This window comes from Eleutherodactylus coqui, chromosome 2 (assembly GCF_035609145.1).
Source record: "Eleutherodactylus coqui strain aEleCoq1 chromosome 2, aEleCoq1.hap1, whole genome shotgun sequence".
Taxonomy (NCBI): domain Eukaryota; kingdom Metazoa; phylum Chordata; class Amphibia; order Anura; family Eleutherodactylidae; genus Eleutherodactylus; species Eleutherodactylus coqui.
In genome coordinates, this window is record NC_089838.1 from 27,060,132 (window position 1) to 27,079,092 (window position 18,961).

An 18,961-nucleotide genomic window follows, 5' to 3' on the forward strand; every position below is an offset into this window, starting at 1 on the left:
ATGTTATGAGCTTGCTTCTGGTGCTGTATTTATGTTATGAGCTTGCTTCTGGTGCTGTATTTATTCACTGAGCTGTTCTGGTTTGGGTGCGATGCAATCTTACTGCTTTCTGCACAAGCCTATTAGACTGCCTGTTAGTGCAACATATATTTTCTCATGATGAGGGGGACCAAAACATATTCTGCACAGGGTGCTATCTAAGTTAAGGCCAGCACTGCCGAGCAGTACCTGAACTAAATCATGATTACTGCAGGTAATGTCATTGCCCGTATAACTGTGAGGCCGCTTTAACACGGCCGAGAAAATCGTGTGAGATTTGTGTACTGCGAGGCGCACAAAACTCGCATGAATATGAACTCCATTCTTTTGAAAAAATTGCGGCGTGTCCTATCTTTGGGCGTTTTCTTGGAACACCTCGCCCATTGTTTTCCATAGGGCTGGTAAATGCATTGCACTGCGTGCGAAGGGCACGCAAGCTGTTCTATTGAAAACAGCCGTGTCAGAGAATCGCAACTGTACTGAAGTGACACAAAAAACGCCTCGTGTCCGTGGGTATATATCACATATTCCTGAGCAGAATATCGGGCCGAGTTTTACGGGCCCAATATCGCGCTTGCCCGTGTGAAATTAGGCCAAGTGTGAGTGTTTAACCCCTTAAGGACACAGCCCTTTTTCCCCACGTTTTCGTTTTTTCCTCCCCCCATTAAAATATCATATCTCCTTTATTTATCCATAAACATAGCTATATGAGGCTTTGTTTTTGTGGGCCGAGTTGTATTTTTCAATAGTGCTATTTCATATACCATATAATGTACTGAAAAACTTTTTAAAAATTCTAAGAGGAGTAAAATGAAAAAAATCTAAATTCCCACATCTTTGGGTGTGTATTGTTTCTACAGTGTATATACTGCAACAAAAACGACATGATAACTTTATTCTATGGGTCAGTACGATTACTACGCTACCAAACTTATATAGGTTTTTTTTTGCTAAAGTACTTTCATTTTTTTTTTAAAGATATTTAATTTTTTTAAATTATTTTCTGCCGCCATCTTTTGACAGCCAGAACTTTTTTTATTTTTTCGTCGACATAGTTGTGCGATCGCTCATTTTTTGTGGGACATCCTGTAGTTTCCATTGGTAGCATTGGAGTACATACGGCTTTTTGATTGCTTTTTATTACATTTTTTTCTGGAAACGGGGTGACCAAAAAAGCGCAATTCTGACTTTCTTTATTTTGTTTTGATGATGATGTTCACCATGCCGGATAAGTAATGCATTATTTTGATAGATCAGACTCTTACGGACGCAGCAATACCATATATGTGTTTTTGTCAGATCAGAAAGCCCCCGGCTGCCATGATACCCGCACAGAAACCCATGATCTTATCGCGGGGGGGCGTACCGGTACTCGGAACATCGGTCGGGGGATTTAAATGCCGCTGTCAGAATTGACTGTGGCATTTAAAGGGTTAATAGCTCTGATGAGCCGCGTGGCTTATTGTAGCTGTTGCGGGTGGGTGCGTGGCTTATTGGCGCTGTTATGGGCGGGTGCTGACTGTAAAAAACAGCCGGCACCTGCGTTGTATGGAGCGAGATCGCCCCACGATATTCCTTCATACTTCCTCCAAACGTGCAGGATGTAACTGTACGTCCTATAGCGTTAAGTGGTTAAGAGATGGCCACATCATAGTAGTAGTAACCACTAGCTCTGTAGGAATGGAATTATTGTTCCACTGTCAGGACTTCCACCTATTGGGAGAATAGCAGTCACCTCCTACCCAATCAGCCCTCCAGAGAGGAGGAGACAACGCATGAGACTCTCTCCATTGTAGTTGATGAATGTCGAGGTAACTACAATAGAGAGAACTGCCTGCATATATAATGCCTCTAACTTATATACTCATTTCTGGAGTGCCAAACGGGTCAAGAGAATTTATTCTCCTAATATATTTAGGGGACCCAGATATGGCTACACAGTGCACTCTCAGTACCAGTCCAAATATATAGGGACCAGGGTCGTAAGTAAAAGCCTCAGAGGCCCGGGTGCAAAAGTTGAGCTGGTCCCCTACATCTGTACCCATACCCTTATCTGGACCTTGAGACATCAGTACATGCAGCCTGAGAAGAATTAACGCTCCTCTATGTGTATGCATATTTTATTACTCGGTTCCTCTTAAGTAATCCTGACTCCTTAAAATTTTCTGTTCGAACAAAAGGTAAACACCAGTACCAAATTAACTCGGGTGAAGCCGGGTATATCAGCTAGTTTATATAAATATTTGGTTCAGTTCAATCCTGTGTTCTTTCCAGGCCTTCCAGTGATATGATGGTGGGACTCCTGTAAAACACATAGAAGCATGGGTTATATATATAACGATGAGTACACAAATCACCATGTGACTGATTCCTTAGTATTTACTTAAAGGGCTTGTATGAGAGTAGGAAAAAATAGCTACTTTCTTTTAAAAGCAGGAACTTGAATTATTCATCCAGTAAGTGTCACAGATTTAGTCATAAATCTTTAGGATCACTTGATGCTCAAACGATGTTTAGAAGGTCAGAGGTTATATGCCACCAAAAAAAAATTTAACAGACCAATACATCTGTTCCAAAACAAGGCCACCAATTAGAGATATATACACCCATCAAACAAACCAAAGGTGCAAGACTCAAGAGATGCCATATATAAAATCCAAAATGTACTATGCATCAAGAACAAAGCTGGAAACATAGAGATAAGATGGGTCACACAACACCTCTCCACATGAGACACAAAAATAAAGTGCCTAAGGCTGGCCTTACATCTGCGTTGGAGCCTCCGGTCGGAGGTTCTGTCGCAGATCCGGTTCAAAATACCAAAAGAAAAAGCACCTTTTCTTCTGTTCAAGAGCCGGGCAGCTCAGCGGAGACCTAACGGACCTCATTATAGTCAATGGGTTCCTTCGGTGCTGTTCGGTTTCGTCCTGGGATGAAGCAAGAAAGCGGAACACCCTAAGTAATACAAAATGCAAAAATGTAAATCTAGAAAATCATACCAAATAATAATAAATTCCAATTATTATGGAAGAGAGGAACGGAAAAAAGGCACGCTGCATCCGAAATCAGTGGGACCGGACAGAATCCACTGACTATAGTGAGCTCCTTTCTGTTTCTGTCCTTTCTGATGGGACCCACGACGGACGTGTGAACAGAGGCTAAAAGTCCTTTTGGCTGTAAAGACTCTATATGTCAAAATGGCGTAACTCTGTATTAACCCCTTGAGTGGCGGGTTTCCTACCACCCTGTCGTGCCCACAAGGGCAGGTTTTTTAAAATGGTCTAATCATTGAATTTCAACTAATTTTGCAGTTGCGTCTCAAGAGCCATAACTTTTTCATTTTTCCATTGACATGGCCATATAAGGGCTTGTTTTTTGCGGGACAAGTTGTGATTTTTTAAACAGGGGGGAGGAAAAAAAGAAATGGGGAAAAAAGAAAAAAAGGGGCCATGTCATTAAGGGGTTAAATAATGCATTAACTTCCTTCTCTGGGTCATTACGACGCATGGATACCACATGTGTGATTGTATTTTTGATTTTTTTTTACAAAGTAAAGGGAGACAAGTGTTTTTATTATTTTCTTTATAATTTTGTAACTTTTTTTTTTAAATTTTTTATTTTTTTTTGTCTTCCGCACATTCCGGGGGTCCGATGGTGACAGCCCTTTACATGCTGCAGTGACAGCCCTTTACATGCTGCAGTCACATAAACTGCAGCATGTAAAGGGTTAACACAGCAGAGATCGGAGGTTTTCTCTGATCTCTGCTGTAAGAGCTAGTACCTAGCTGTCCTCTGACAGCTAACAACCAGCTCTCCCTGCCACAGAGACCATCGGCTTGCTTCTGACAAGCCGATGGTCTCTATGGCAACCTGTAAACAAAGCAGGAGATTGCCGGCTGATCGGCAATATCTTCTGCTGTTTTTTCAAAGCCCTTGCACTGCTCTGTGTGGGGCTGTGCAGGCAGAGCACACTGTCACAGCTTGTGGCATTGTGCTCTGCAGATCCCATAGTGATACATAGCCCGGAAATCTTCCGGGCTATGTCGCTATGAGCAGTGGAGCTCGTCCCGGAAAATTTCTGGGCGTGCCACTCAAGGGGTTAATTGAGGTGCTCTAACGCAATCAAGTAAATAGGTCAGCACATAGAGCTAAATATAAAGTGTCAAACCTTATTTATACATTGGAAAGTATTAAAAGACTTAAAAACATACACAGGAGGAGAAGACAACTGAATGAGCTGGAACTGGATGTGACTAGAGATGAGCGAACACCAAAATGTTCGGGTGTTCGTTATTCGGAACGAACTTCCCGTGATGCTCGAGGGTTCGTTTTGAACAACGAACCCCATTGAAGTCAATGGGCGACCAGAACATTTTTGTATTTCGCCGATGCTCGCTAAGGTTTTCATGTGTGAAAATCTGGGCAATTCAGGAAAGTGATGGGAATGACACAGTGACGGATAGGGCAGGCGAGGGGCTACATGTTGGGCTGCATCTCAAGTTCACAGGTCCCACTATTAAGCCACAATACCGGCAAGAGTGGGCCCCCCCCCTCCCAACAACTTTTACTTCTGAAAAGCCCTCATTAGCATGGCATACCTTTGCTAAGCACCACACTACCTCCAACAAAGCACAATCACTGCCTGCATGACACTCCACTGACACTTCTCCTGGCTTACATGCTGCCCAACCGCCCCCCCTCCCCCCCACAGCGCACACCAAAGTGTCCCTGGGCAGCCTTCAGCTGCCCTCATGCCACACCACGCTCATGTCTATTTAGAATTGCGTCTGCCATGACGAGGGACCGCAGGCACACACTGCAGAGGTTGGCACGGCTAGGCAGCGACCCTCTTTAAAAGTGGCGGAGCGATAGCCCACAATGCTGTACAGAAGCAATGAGAAATAGAATCCTGTGCCACCGCCATCAGGAGCTGCACACGTGGGCATAGCAATGGGGAACCTATGTGCCACACACTATTCATTCTGTCAAGGTGTCTGCATGCCCCAGTCAGACCGGGCTTTTTAATTCATAGACACAGGCAGGTACAACTCCCTATTGTGAAGTCCCTGTCGACCCACAGCATGGGTGGCTCCCTGGAACCCACCGGCGGTACACAGAAATATCCCATTGCATTGCCCAACACAGCTGAGGTAGTAATGTCGTGCTTAATGCAGGTGGGCTTCGGCCCACACTGCATGCCCCAGTCTGACTGGGGTTCTTTATAAGTGTACAGATGTAGTAAAAACTCCGTGTGCACCTACAGCATGGGTGGGTGCCAGGAAGCCACCGGCGGTACATAGAAATATCCCATTGCATTGCCCAACACAGCTGAGGTAGTAATGTTGTGCTTAACCCTGGCAATATACAGTAAGAGAACCCCGACGGACGTCTACCAACAACGGAGCTGTACAGCCTTAAACCCTAATGTCTTCACAGGTCACACAGTGGACTGGAAAGGGTTAATGCAGGTGGGTTTCGGCCCACACTGCATGCCCCAGTCAGACTGGGTTTCTTTATAAGTGGAAACAGATGCATTTATAATTCCCTGTGGACCCACTGCCTGGGTGGGTGCCAGGAAGCCAGCGGCGGTACACAGAAATATCCCATTGCATTGCCCAACACAGCTGAGGTAGTAATGTCGTGCGTAATACAGGTGGGCTTCGGCCCACACTGCATGCCCCAGTCAGACTGGGGTTCTTTAGAAGTGTACAGATGTATTAAAAACTCCGTGTGCACCTACAGCATGGGTGGCTCCCTGGAACCCACCGGCGGTACATAAAAATATCCCATTGTATTGCCCAACACAGCTGAGGTAACGTCAGCTGTAATGCAGGTGGGCTAAAAATTAATTTGATTACACTGTAGGCGAGGGCCCACAAAAATTGCTGTATCAACAGTACTAATGTACATCCCAAAAATTGGCCATGGCCAGCCAAGAGGGCAGGTGAAACCCATTAATCGCTTTGGTTAATGTGGCTTAAGTGGTAACTAGGCCTGGAGGCAGCCCAGTGTAACGAAAAATTGGTTCAAGTTAAAGTTCCAATGCTTTTAAGCGCATTGAAACTTATAAAAATTGTTCTGAAAAATTATTTGACTGAGCCTTGTGGCCCTAAGAAAAATTGCCCGTTCAGCGTGATTACGTGAGGTTTCAGGAGGAGGAGCAGGAGGAGGAGGAGGAGGAATATTAGACACAGATTGATGAAGCAGAAATGTCCCCGTTTTGGATGGTGAGAGAGAACGTAGCTTCCATCCGCGGGTGCAGCCTACGTATTGCTTACGTGTCGCTGCTGTCCGCTGGTGGAGAACAGAAGTCTGGGGAAATCCAGCCTTTGTTCATCTTGATGAGTGTTAGCCTGTCGGCACTGTCGGTTGACAAGCGGCTACGCTTATCTGTGATGATTCCCCCAGCCGCACTAAACACCCTTTCCGACAAGACGCTAGCCGCAGGACAAGCAAGCACCTCCAGGGCATACAGCGCGAGTTCAGGCCACGTGTCCAGCTTCGACACCCAGTAGTTGTAGGGGGCAGAGGCGTCACCAAGGATGGTCGTGCGATCCGCTACGTACTCCCTCACCATCCTTTTACAGTGCTCCCGCCGACTCAGCCGTGACTGGGGAGCGGTGACACAGTCTTGGTGGGGAGCCATAAAGCTGGCCAGGCCCTTAAAGACTGTTGCACTGCCTGGGATGTACATGCTGCTCGATCTAAGCACATCCCCTGCTACCTTGCCCTCGGTACTGCGCCTTCTGCCACTAGCGCTGTCGGCTGGGAATTTTACCATCAGCTTGTCCGCAAGGGTCCTGTGGTATAGCAACACTCTCGAACCCCTTTCCTCTTCGGGAATCAGAGTGGGCAGGTTCTCCTTATACCGTGGATCGAGCAGTGTGTACACCCAGTAATCCGTCGTGGCCAGAATGCGTGCAACGCGAGGGTCACGAGAAAGGCATCCTAACATGAAGTCAGCCATGTGTGCCAGGGTACCAGTACGCAACACATGGCTGTCCTCACTAGGAAGATCACTTTCAGGATCCTCCTCCTCCTCCTCCTCCTCAGGCCATACACGCTGAAAGGATGACAGGCAATCAGCATGGGTACCGTCAGCAGTGGGCCAAGCTGTCTCTTCCCCCTCCTCCTCATCCTCCTCATGCTCCTCCTCCTCCTGTACTCGCTGAGAAATAGACAGGAGGGTGCCCTGACTATCCAGCGGCATACTGTCTTCCCCCGCCCCCGTTTCCGAGCGCAAAGCAGCTGCCTTTATGGTTTGCAGGGAATTTCTCAAGATGCATAGCAGAGGAATGGTGACGCTAATGATTGTAGCATCGCCGCTCACCACCTGGGTAGACTCCTCAAAATTACCAAGGACATGGCAGATGTCTGCCAACCAGGCCCACTCTTCTGAAAGGAATTGAGGAGGCTGACTCCCACTGCGCCGCCCATGTTGGAGTTGGTATTCGACTATAGCTCTCCGTTGTTCATAGAGCCTGGCCAACATGTGGAGCGTAGAGTTCCACCGTGTGGGCACGTCGCACAGCAGTCGGTGCACTGGCAGCTTAAAGTGATGTTGCAGGGTGCGCAGGGTGGCAGTGTCCGTGTGGGACTTGCGGAAATGTGCGCAGAGCCGGCGCGCCTTTACGAGCAGGTCTGACAAGCGTGGGTAGCTTTTCAGAAAGCGCTGAACCACCAAATTAAAGACGTGGGCCAGGCATGGCACGTGCGTGAGGCTGCCGAGCTGCAGAGCCGCCACCAGGTTACGGCCGTTGTCACACACGACCATGCCCGGTTGGAGGCTCAGCGGCGCAAGCCAGCGGTCGGTCTGCTGTGTCAGACCCTGCAGCAGTTCGTGGGCCGTGTGCCTCTTATCGCCTAAGCTGAGTAGTTTCAGCACGGCCTGCTGACGCTTGCCCACCGCTGTGCTGCCACACCGCGCGACACCGACTACTGGAGACATGCTGCTGCTAACACATCTTGATTGCGAGACAGAGGAGGAGGAGGAGGAGGAGGAGGAGGAGGGTGCTTTAGTGGAGGAAGCATACACCTCCGCAGATACCAGCACCGAGCTGGGGCCCGCAATTCTGGGGGTGGGTAGGACGTGAGCGGTCCCAGGCTCTGACTCTGTCCCAGCCTCCACTAAATTCACCCAATGTGCCGTCAGGGAGATGTAGTGGCCCTGCCCGCCTGTGCTTGTCCACGTGTCCGTAGTTAAGTGGACCGTGGCAGTAACCGCGTTGGTGAGGGCGCGTACAATGTTGCGGGAGACGTGGTCGTGCAGGGCTGGGACGGCACATCGGGAAAAGTAGTGGCGACTGGGAACTGAGTAGCGCGGGGCCGCCGCCTCCATGATACTTTTGAAGGACTCCGTTTCCACAACCCTATACGGCAGCATCTCAAGGCTGATGAATTTTGCTATGCGGACGGTTAACGTTTGAGCGTGCGGGTGCGTGGCGGCGTACTTGCGCTTGCGCTCCAACAGTTGCGCTAGCGACGGCTGGACTGTGCGGTGCGAGACATTGGAGGATGGGGCCGAGGACAGCGGAGGTGAGGGTGTGGGTGCAGGCCAGGAGACGGTCGTGCCTGTGTCCTGAGAGGGGGGTTGCATCTCAGTGGCAGGTTGGGGCACAGGGGGAGAGGCAGCGGTGCAAACCGGAGGCGCTGAACCGCCTTCGTCCCACCTTGCGGGGTGCTTGGCCATCATATGCCTGCGCATGGTGGTGGTGGTGAGGCTGTTGGTGTTGGCTCCCTGGCTGAGCTTTGCGCGACAAAGGTTGCACACCACAGTTCGTCGGTCGTCAGGCGTCTCTGTGAAAAACTGCCAGACCTTAGAGCACCTCGGCCTCTGCAGGGTGGCATGGCGCGAGGGGGCGCTTTGGGAAACACTTGGTGGATTATTCGGTCTGGCCCTGCCTCTACCCCTGGCCACCGCACTGCCTCTTGCAACCTGCCCTGCTGATGCCCTTGACTCCCCCTCTGAAGACCTGTCCTCCTGAGTAAGCGTTGCACACCAGGTGGGGTCAGTCACCTCATCGTCCTGCTGCTCTTCCTCCGAATCCTCTGTGCGCTGCTCCCTCTGACTTACTGCCCTTACTACTACCTCACTGCAAGACAACTGTGTCTGATCGTCATCGTCCTCCTCACCCACAGAAAGTTCTTGAGACAGTTGGCGGAAGTCCCCAGCCTCATCCCCCGGACCCCGGGAACTTTCGAATGGTTGGGCATCAGTGACTATAAACTCCTCTGGTGGGAGAGGAACCGCTGCTGCCCAATCTGAGCAGGGGCCCGAGAACAGTTCCTGGGAGTCTTCCCGCTCCTGAGCAGGTGTCATTGTAGTGGAGTGAGGAGGCTGGGAGGAAGGAGGAGCAGCAGACAGAGGATTCGGATTTGCAGCAGTGGACGCCGCAGAACTGCGTGTTGACGATAGGTTGCTCGAAGCACTTTCTGCCATCCAGGACAGGACCTGCTCACACTGCTCATTTTCTAATAACCGTCTCCCGCGTGGACCCATTAATTGGGCGATGAATGTGGGGACGCCAGAAACGTGCCTCTCTCCTAATCGCGCAGCAGTCGGCTGCGACACACCGGGATCAGGAGCTCGGCCTGTGCCCACACCCTGACTTGGCCCTCCGCGTCCTCGGCCGCGTCCACGTCCTCTAGGCCTACCCCTACCCCTCAGCATGCTGTATTACCAGTGATTTGATTTCACAGGCAGGAAATAAATTGGCGCAAGACTGCAGGCCAAATATAATTTTTGCCCTTTTTGGAAAACGAAAGGCCCCACTGCCTCTAGTGAATGAATAATCTAAGTTTAATAACTGTGCTGTGTCCCTGCTAATGTGTCACAGAACGTGAGGGTAGCAGAGTTATTATAACTCTAGCAGAGCAGGTATTTTTTTCCCAATTAAGGAAAGCAAATGGCGAAGCCAGCAGTAAAGCGTAGCTGGGTGCGTATGATTTAGCAATGTTGTTCACGCAGCTCACACGTGTCCACCGCCCTTAGGACGGACAGAGGCTGGACAAATAGATTTGTTTTCAGTTTTTTTCCACCAAAAGGCAGCACTGCGTATATTCTATGAACATGAGAAGTTTAATAACTGTGCTGTGTCCCTGCTTATGTGTCACAGAACGTGAGGGTAGCAGAGTTATTATAACTCTGGCAGAGCAGGTATTTTTTTCCCAATTAAGGAAAGCAAATGGCGAAGCCAGCAGTAAAGCGTAGCTGGGTGCGTATGATTTAGCAATGTTGTTCACGCAGCTCACACGTGTCCACCGCCCTTAGGACGGACAGAGGCTGGACAAATAGATTTGTTTTCAGTTTTTTTCCACCAAAAGGCAGCACTGCGTATATTCTATGAACATGAGAAGTTTAATAACTGTGCTGTGTCCCTGCTTATGTGTCACAGAACGTGAGGGTAGCAGAGTTATTATAACTCTGGCAGAGCAGGTATTTTTTTCCCAATTAAGGAAAGCAAATGGCGAAGCCAGCAGTAAAGCGTAGCTGGGTGCGTATGATTTAGCAATGTTGTTCACGCAGCTCACACGTGTCCACCGGCGTTAGGACGGACAGAGGCAGGACAAATAGAATTATTTTCACTTGTTTTACAAGCAAAAGGCCGCACTGCGTATATTCAATGAATAATAACTGTGTTGTGGCCCTGCCTATACAATTCTTTCCCTGCAGTATCAATGGAGGGTGGAATGCTCTGCAGAGGCGATTTTGAGAAGCCCAAAAAAAATGCAGCACAGCTAACAGCAGCCTGGACAGTACTGCACACGGATAAATATGGCCCTAGAAAGGACCGTTGAGGTTCTTGAAGGCTACACTCACTCCTAACACTCTCCCTGCCTATGCAGCACTTCTGTCCCTAATGCCAGGTGCAACGCTCTGCAGAGCCGATTTTGAGAAAAAAAAAATGGCACTGCTAACAGCAGCCAACACACAGCTATCAGTGGCCCTAATAAGGACCTTTGGGGGGTCTTGAAGCCTACACTAACTACCAATTCTTTCCCTACAGCAGCTCCGGTACAAACAGCACTGTCCCTCATCTAACTCACACGGCATCTGAGGCGAACCGCGGGAGGGGCCGACTTTTATGTTCGGGTGACACCTGATCGCCCCAGCCACTCACAGCAGGGGGGTGGTATAGGGCTTGAACGTCACAGGGGGAAGTTGTAATGCCTTCCCTGTCTTTCAATTGGCCAGAAAAGCGCGCTAACGTCTCAGGGAAGGAAGTGAAAGTAACCAGAACACCGCATGGTGTTCGTTACGAATAACGAACATCCCGAACACCCTAATATTCGCACGAATATCAAGCTCGGACGAACGCGTTCGCTCATCTCTAGATGTGACAATTCAATTGCAGAACATATGTTGTAGTGAGAGGCCCTCATTGTTCAAATAAAGGTAACATCAAATAATTAAAATGCATATCAAAAGAAACACTAGGCTCACACAAAAATTACCATAAACTTTGTATACCAGGTAATTACAGGTATATTTCACTTGTAGAAAGTACAGGCTAGAGCTCAGAGGTAGGGAGGATACACGATAGGGAGTCCATGTTATCTATATGTCACCGGTCCTGGAATTGGGAGCACTCCGGAGGAGGAAAAGGGTAGGGGTCACTCCACAAACACTCTGGCAGACAAATTACTCAGAAAGACGGCTTAGCCTAGATGCACCCCGCAGAACATCCGTGTGGGTTTCACAATTAAGTACCTCTGTGCGGTGATCCTAATGACGGATGGCCGCACAGGAAAAACGCCTGTGTTGTGAATAGGTACCGCTTTTAGAAAACTGGGGTAGTGCTCTCTCTCTCTGGAAGAGACTCACTCCTCTCATATCCACTCTCCAGAAGCTACGTGTAGTCACTCTTCTTCCTCCATCTTCACCTACATGGAAGCTATTAAGGAGGGAACCAGGATGTTGTTCTGGGACACGACAAAAGCACGAAAAAGATATGAAATCTTGTAAAGAAAATGTTATACTTAAAAAGTGTACTATGCAAGTGATTTATTGGGGAAATCAACGCTAGAAAAATGTAAGCAAAGTACAGCCGTGCACCTCTGGTTCTTTTCTTGAAACTTCACTCTTGGACTGTGCACTCTTTATTTTGTGCCGTGTGAATAGTGGCTTAGAAGAGGTGTTGGCGTCACGTGATATTTTATGCTAAAAGTCAGAAACATCATAAGTCTTGATCCTCAGTTCATGTTCACTGTGCGCATGACCAAGGTAAGCCATGCTAACGCAGCTGTCGGGAGAGATCATAGAGCCACCCGTGACTGCCATCGTAGTTTCCCCGTGGTGTTCCCTGCAATGGTAGGTCTCCTGCTCGGGCTGCCACATTTGTATTTCCGATGCCACCACTTAGCGATGACACAGGTACCTGCAGCCCGAATGCAATGTGAATGACATCAATGAAGGCCGTCGATGTGGATTCTGCGGTAAAATAGAGCTGCGATTTTTCTTCCACTAGCGGAATACACTATTCATGTTCATGAGTGTGAAGGAAAATTCGAAAATGCATGCCTTTCAATGCCCACGTTTTACAGTGGAAAGTTCTCGCAGGCGCCAAACGAGATATAGGAGAAGAGAGAAAGCGCCTGCGGCTCCAATGGTAAGCAGCCAGCTGTCATTGGAGCCGCAGGCACTTTCTCTCTTCTCCTATATCTCGTTCTACTCCTATCTAACCCAGCTACAGATAGAAATCAGGGTGCTAAACGCACTCCTGATTTGTTAACTTGCCTTTCGTTCAGGCATATTTAGAAAGATGAGGTATTGTCCTCTTGTCTAGAACATTGGGGGTATCAGCACCTCCATCCCGAGATCGGCATTGCTTGATCTTAAGGAGGACTTGGCTCTGATACAGGAATACGATCGGGATAGCACACTGTATTGAGGTGCTATCGATCCTGTCGATCAGGCCACCCCAGCAATACATAGGGTGATCTGAATCGATACTGTACCCCACCACTGTAGCTTATCACTGGGGGACGGCTCTTCCCTTATCTTGTACCTGCAGAGCAGGTGCACCGACCCATATAATTATTGGGGTTGAGCTCCTTATTGCTATACTCGCAATACGAGTTCCCCGTACTGCTTCTTCAATAGGAGTTAGTTAACGCTAGCTAAGACACCACCTTGTGTAATAAATCAACGACTCACGTGGAAGTCAATGATTAGCAGGAGTTGAGCTAGAGGTAGGACTTCCCGTTATTGGGTCCTACTTAAAAGTTCAAGGGACTATTGACTATTGACTGATGCTTTAATCATTAACCTTGGTGATTAGTATCCACAAGCACACTTCTGGGCAACCTTGAGCCCCGCTCCTGAGGAACTGTCCGCAATAAGGACAGAGAAACGCGTCGAGCACTCTTTAAACATTTACTGTACCATATAAACACTTCAACAGCATCACCCAACATTTCAAACATCGGGTTGGGTGAACATCTTGACAGCATAAAGTTACAGTAGTGTTTATTAAGCTACTCAACATCCTCCATCTACTGTTGAGTAGCGGCACCTCGGAGCCTCGTATGGTATTATCTAACTCTCCGAGGACATCTCAAAGTGTAGATTGTCACCAGGCTAGAGATCTAGTCCCCCTGACATCAGTAGGGGACCAGCCACCTCTAGTGACCCGCTCGCCAGGGTCGGTGTATTATTTTTTAGTATTTGTTAGTCCATGTCTGTGAGGGTTCTATGTTAGCCCAGTCTTTTTAAGAATTTTTGTAATAAAGTTTATTAGTTTTAAATCTATATCTGTGAAGGGATAAAGAGAAGAGAGGGACTGGGGGAGAGAACGACTGGGGGAGGGAAGAGAGGGATTGGATAAGAGAAGAGAGGGACTGGGGGAGAGGATAGAGGGATTGGAGGAGAGGAGAGAGGGACTGGGGGAGAGAAAAGAGGGACTGGGGGAGAGAAAAGAGGGACTGGGGGAGAGAAAAGGGGGACTGGGGGAGAGGAGAGAGAGACTGGGGAGAGGAGAGAGGGACTGGTGGAGAGAAGAGAGGGACTGGGAGGGAGAAGAGAGGGACTGGGGAAGAGAAAAGAAGGACTGGAGGAGAGAAGAGAGGGACTGGAGGAGAGAAGAGAGGTACTAGGGGAGAGAAGATCAGGACTCGGGAAGAGAAGAGAGGAACTGTTGGAGAGTAGAGAGGGACTGGAGGAGAAAAGAGAGGGACAGGAGGAGAAAAGAGAGGGACTGGAGGAGAAAAGAGAGGGACTGGGGGAGAGGAGAGAGGGACTGGGGAAGAGGAGAGAGAGACTAGGGGACAGAAGAGAGGGACTGGGAGGGAGAGGAGAGGGACTGGGGAAGAGAAAAGAAGGACTGGTGGAGAGAAGAGAGGGACTGGTGGAGAGAAGAGAGGGACTGGTGGAGAGAAGAGAGGGACTGGAGGAAAGAAGAGAGGGACTGGAGGAGAGAAGAGAGGGACTGGAGGAGAGAAGAGAGGGACTGGGGAAGAGAAGGACTGGGGGAGAGAAGAGAGGGACTGGGGGAGAGCGCGCTTCACAGGGAACACCCACTGGACCTGGAGCATGCAGCTCCACGAAGCTCAAACAAGCTCATTCTATGACCAGCTTTTAGTTAGTTTAGGGCTCCTGCACACTTGCGCTTTTTTTCACGCGTTATAGCTGCCTTTTTTTCACGCGATTATCAATTGGACTTTCTAATGTTAAAAACGCTTTGCAAGTTGGTGCATTTTTAACATTAGAAAGTCCCATTGACAATCGTGTGAAAAAAAAGGCAAGCTATAATGCGTGAAAAAAAAACGCAAGTGTGCAGGAGCCTTTATGCAGTTTTACTACTGACCTTGATGTGTCTTTATTCATCCTTTTACAAGGTCTGTCTGAAAATACAAGAAGAAGGTTGTGGAACTGTGCGGGCTTTACATAATCTGTACATTATATATATGGGGTAATGCCTCCCCTCCCCCCTTATTATAAGTTATAGGAATATTAGAGATCGCTAAGGGATTCTGTGACCATGTAATAACATGAGGAATTTATCCAAATCACACAACACTAGTGGCTTCTGATAGCTGTTATAATTGATAATAAGGGATACATTATGCCTTATCATATAAGCAGCTGCTGTAGAACCTCTTTTTGGAGAAAAGGGGGAGATTCTTGTTCACCTTCAATAAAGGAAAGTCTGCAGCAGCTGAGATGTCTATTATGAGGTTCTGCAGCAGCTGAGATGTCTATTATGAGGTTCTGCAGCAGCTGAGATGTCTATTCTGAGGATCTTCAGCAGCTAAGATGTGTATTATGACAGCCAGCAGCAGATGAGGTTTCCATTAGGATATTCTGTATTGTAATATTCTGCAGCAGCTAAAGTGTATATTATAATGTTCTGCACCAGGTAAACCAGGACAGATTTAGGGCTCAGTCAGACAGGCGTTTTTATGTACGAATTTATGTGCGCAAAAATGCATGCCTAAAAAAAAATTGTGTGACCAAAGTGGGCGTTACGCTCAAAAAAGAGGCGCTTGGCCGCGTTTTTGCGCACATAAAGTGCGCTGCCTGCAATCCATTGCTGCGGCTGTGACAGGAAATTCCTTGGATGTGAAACCCATTGATGCTGTCACATCCAGGGACTTTACCTTGTTAGCAATGGGGCTGGCAGCAGCAGCGGCGGCCCCATTAACATACAGAGAACATCGCAATCCTCTGCCACAGCTCTGCCACAATATCCAGTGACAAGGGGACTCCCCGCGGAGATGAAGAAATCCTCGGCCACAGCGGTGACAGCTGTGGCAGAGGAGCACGATGTTCTCCTGTTGAATTCAATGGAGCCAGCGCTACAGCTGACTCCATTGAAAGCATTGGGCTGCTGGCAAGCCCTGCAGTGATTTTCAAGGAAGGGCTTTAAATATAAGCCCTTCCCTAAAAAATCATCCTTAAAATGTGTAAAATATATATATATACTCACCTGTGTAGCTGCTGGGGCTCAAGCGCGTCTACGCGGTCTTCTCCTGAACTGCTTTGAAGTGCTTTCAGCCTGCTGAAAAGGCTGCCTCGGATTGGCTGAGCACTGTGACCAATTAGAGGCAGCTTTCAGCTGTCATTCAGAGTAGTGCAGGGAGAAGAGCCCGGCTGGATGCGCCTGAGCCCCGGTAGCTGCAGAGGGGTGAATATATATATATATATTTATTTTTTACATATTTTAGGGATGATTTATAATGCTTATATTTAAAGCCCTTCCCTGAAAATTACTGCAGTGCTTTCTGGCAGCCCATTGCTTTCAATGGAGCCAGCTGTAGCACCAGCTCCATTGAATTTAATGGGAGAACATTGCGCTTCTTTGCCACAGCTGTCCGAGAGGATCGCGATCTTCACTGTATGTTATCAGTGGGGTCGGCGCTGCTGCTGCCGGCCCGATTGACCACAAGTTGCATCCAGGGGTTTCACATTAGAAAAAGATGGATGCCGCAGTTACCTGCGAATTAAAATCCACTGCCCTATATTTACCGCTGCATGTTTTTGTGCGCAGGTAAATATCGGGCATATGACCGCTGCCATTGAAAAGCATTGGTTCTATATAGATGCGGATCACAAACACAGGTAACATACAGACATAAAAATGCCCATCTGACTGAACCCTTATTGGGCTGTCTAAAAGAAAAATTGTTGGATTTGCCCCTGACAACCAATCATAAGAAAGCTTTCAAGTTACCAGAGCAGAATACAGAATGTAAGCTTTTCTGTGATTGGCTGCTGGGGACAACAAAGACAGTATTTCTTTTAGACAGTTTCATAAATCTGCCCCAATGTGTTAAGAGGTTCTGCATCAGCTAAGGTGTGCATTATAATGTATTGCAGTGGATAAGATGTGTATTATCATGTTCTTGCAGCAGAAGTGTTGTATGTTATGGTGTTCAACAGCAGCTATGGTGTGTTATGAGGTTCTGCAGCAGTTGAGATGTGCATTATGAGGTTCTGCAGCACTTCAGATGTACATTATGAGGTTCTGCAGCAGTTCAGGTCTGCATTATGAGGTTCTGCAGCAGCTGAGGTGTGTTATGATCTGCAGCAGCTGATTCTATGACTGTGCAGATGTATCACAAGAACTATATTAGTAATGATAATATTAAAAGCAACTTACAACTATATAAAAGTGCAGCCAATGAAATCAGGATAAAGATGACGACACGTGTGACAATGTAGGCAAGTTTGCTATCGATGTCTTCAATTTCATTATTCTGCTGAAGGACAAAAGAAATTAGTTGTTATGTAGAAAGAGAAAATAGAGCGTAGCTGAAGTGTCATTCTGGCAGCACCAACAGCATTATGGTTACTACACTTACTAAGGGCTCAGTCAGGCGAGCGTTTTTGTTTTGCACACCTATGTGTCCAAAAAAGAAGCGCTCCACACATTAGCAAAATGTGCGTGACTATAGCTCCGTGCCCATTGCTTTTAATGGGGCCAGCGCTGCTGCTGCTGGCCCCAATTGAAAACAATGGGATACAGGCAAAAAAAAACCCAAAACATTAGTCACCTAGCAGCGCTGTCCGGGCTCCTGTGCGCCTTCTCTCTACAATCCCAGCACTGATCTAAAGCACATTCAAGAGGTGGGGATTTAAAAATCCCAGCCTCTTGACAGTGCTAGTCTGATTGGCTGAGCAGTCAGCCAATCACAGGCAGTGCTCAACCATTCATTGAATGATAGCTGAGTGCTTCCTGTGATTGGTCACAGCGCTCAGCCAATCAGAGGCAGTGCTCAGTCATTCATTGAATTCACCTTGGAGAATCCATATTGGTGGATGTCCGTGTAGGGTCAGCTATTTTCAAAAAATCAATGTTACACGTTTGTCCAGGTATCTCCTCTATTCATCACTATATGAGTCGTTGACCATCACGAGTAGGATTAATGTGGTATCCTTGTCTGTCTTCAGCCCTATTTTTTTTAAATTGCCTAAATAAAATTGAGTTTTAATAACGTCTATCCTGTGAAGGGCTGCTTTCTAGAAATAGACTTTTTCTGCCTCAGTGAAAATGATTACGCCCTACAAAGCCAGTGGCAGGGCTTAATAGATGAGCGTGAAAGTATAATATATTGCAATATACAATATTTTTAGTAAAATAAGTATTGCAGTAAATTATACAAGCGATCAAACTATTGCGAGTTCAAGAGCCAAAAAACCTTGTCTAACTAAAAAAACTACTGAAGAATGAAATAATTAAAGGGGTTGTCCCGCGCCGAAACGTTTTTTTTTATTTTTTTACCCCCCCCCCCCCCCCCGTTCGGCGCGAGACAACCCCGATGCAGGGGTTAAAAAAAACAAACGGAGAGTGCTTACCTGAATCCCGGCGGTCCGGCGTCTTCATACTTACCTGCTGAAGATGGCCGCCAGGGTCTGCTCCCTCCGTGGACCGCAGCTCTTCTGTGCGGTCCATTGCCGATTCCAGCCTCCTGATTGGCTGGAATCGGCACGTGACGGGGCGGAGCTACACGGAGCCGGCATTCTGCACGAGCAGCTCCATTGAAGAGAGCAGAAGACCCGGACTGCGCAAGCGCGGCTAATTTGGCCATCGGAGGGCGAAAATTAGTCGGCTCCATGGGAACGAGGACGCCAGCAACGGAGCAGGTAAGTAAAAAACTTTTTATAACTTCTGTATGGCTCATAATTAATGCACAATGTACATTACAAAGTGCATTATTATGGCCATACAGAAGTGTATAGACCCACTTGCTGCCGCGGGAGAACCCCTTTAAGCATAATGGTCGTGTCTGTAAAATTGCAAACTATTAAAATATCACATTATTCATCCTAGATGCTGAACGCTGTAAAAAAAAATTTACACAATGACAGATTTGCGGGTTTTTTTGTCACACCACCTCTTAGAAGAAATTAAATAAAAAGTGATTGTGCACCTCATAACGGTACCAGTGGAAACTATAACTTGACCCCCCTCCCCCCAAAAAA

The 18,961-nt window shown here is 47.7% G+C and overlaps 1 protein-coding gene across 1 annotated transcript in view; it reads right to left on the minus strand.

The window, feature by feature from the left end:
• Positions 1-2,021: 2,021 nt before the first annotated feature.
• LOC136609916 (uncharacterized) overlaps positions 2,022-18,961 on the minus strand; it is a 67,372-nt gene continuing 50,432 nt past the window's right edge. The window contains exons 13-16 of the mRNA XM_066589202.1: positions 17,139-17,238; positions 14,844-14,880; positions 2,875-2,994; positions 2,022-2,341 (exon numbers count right to left, since the gene is read on the minus strand). Coding sequence (XP_066445299.1) covers positions 2,293-2,341; positions 2,875-2,994; positions 14,844-14,880; positions 17,139-17,238 — 306 coding nt within the window. The 3' untranslated portion in view covers positions 2,022-2,292. The remainder of the gene's footprint in view (positions 2,342-2,874; positions 2,995-14,843; positions 14,881-17,138; positions 17,239-18,961) is intronic.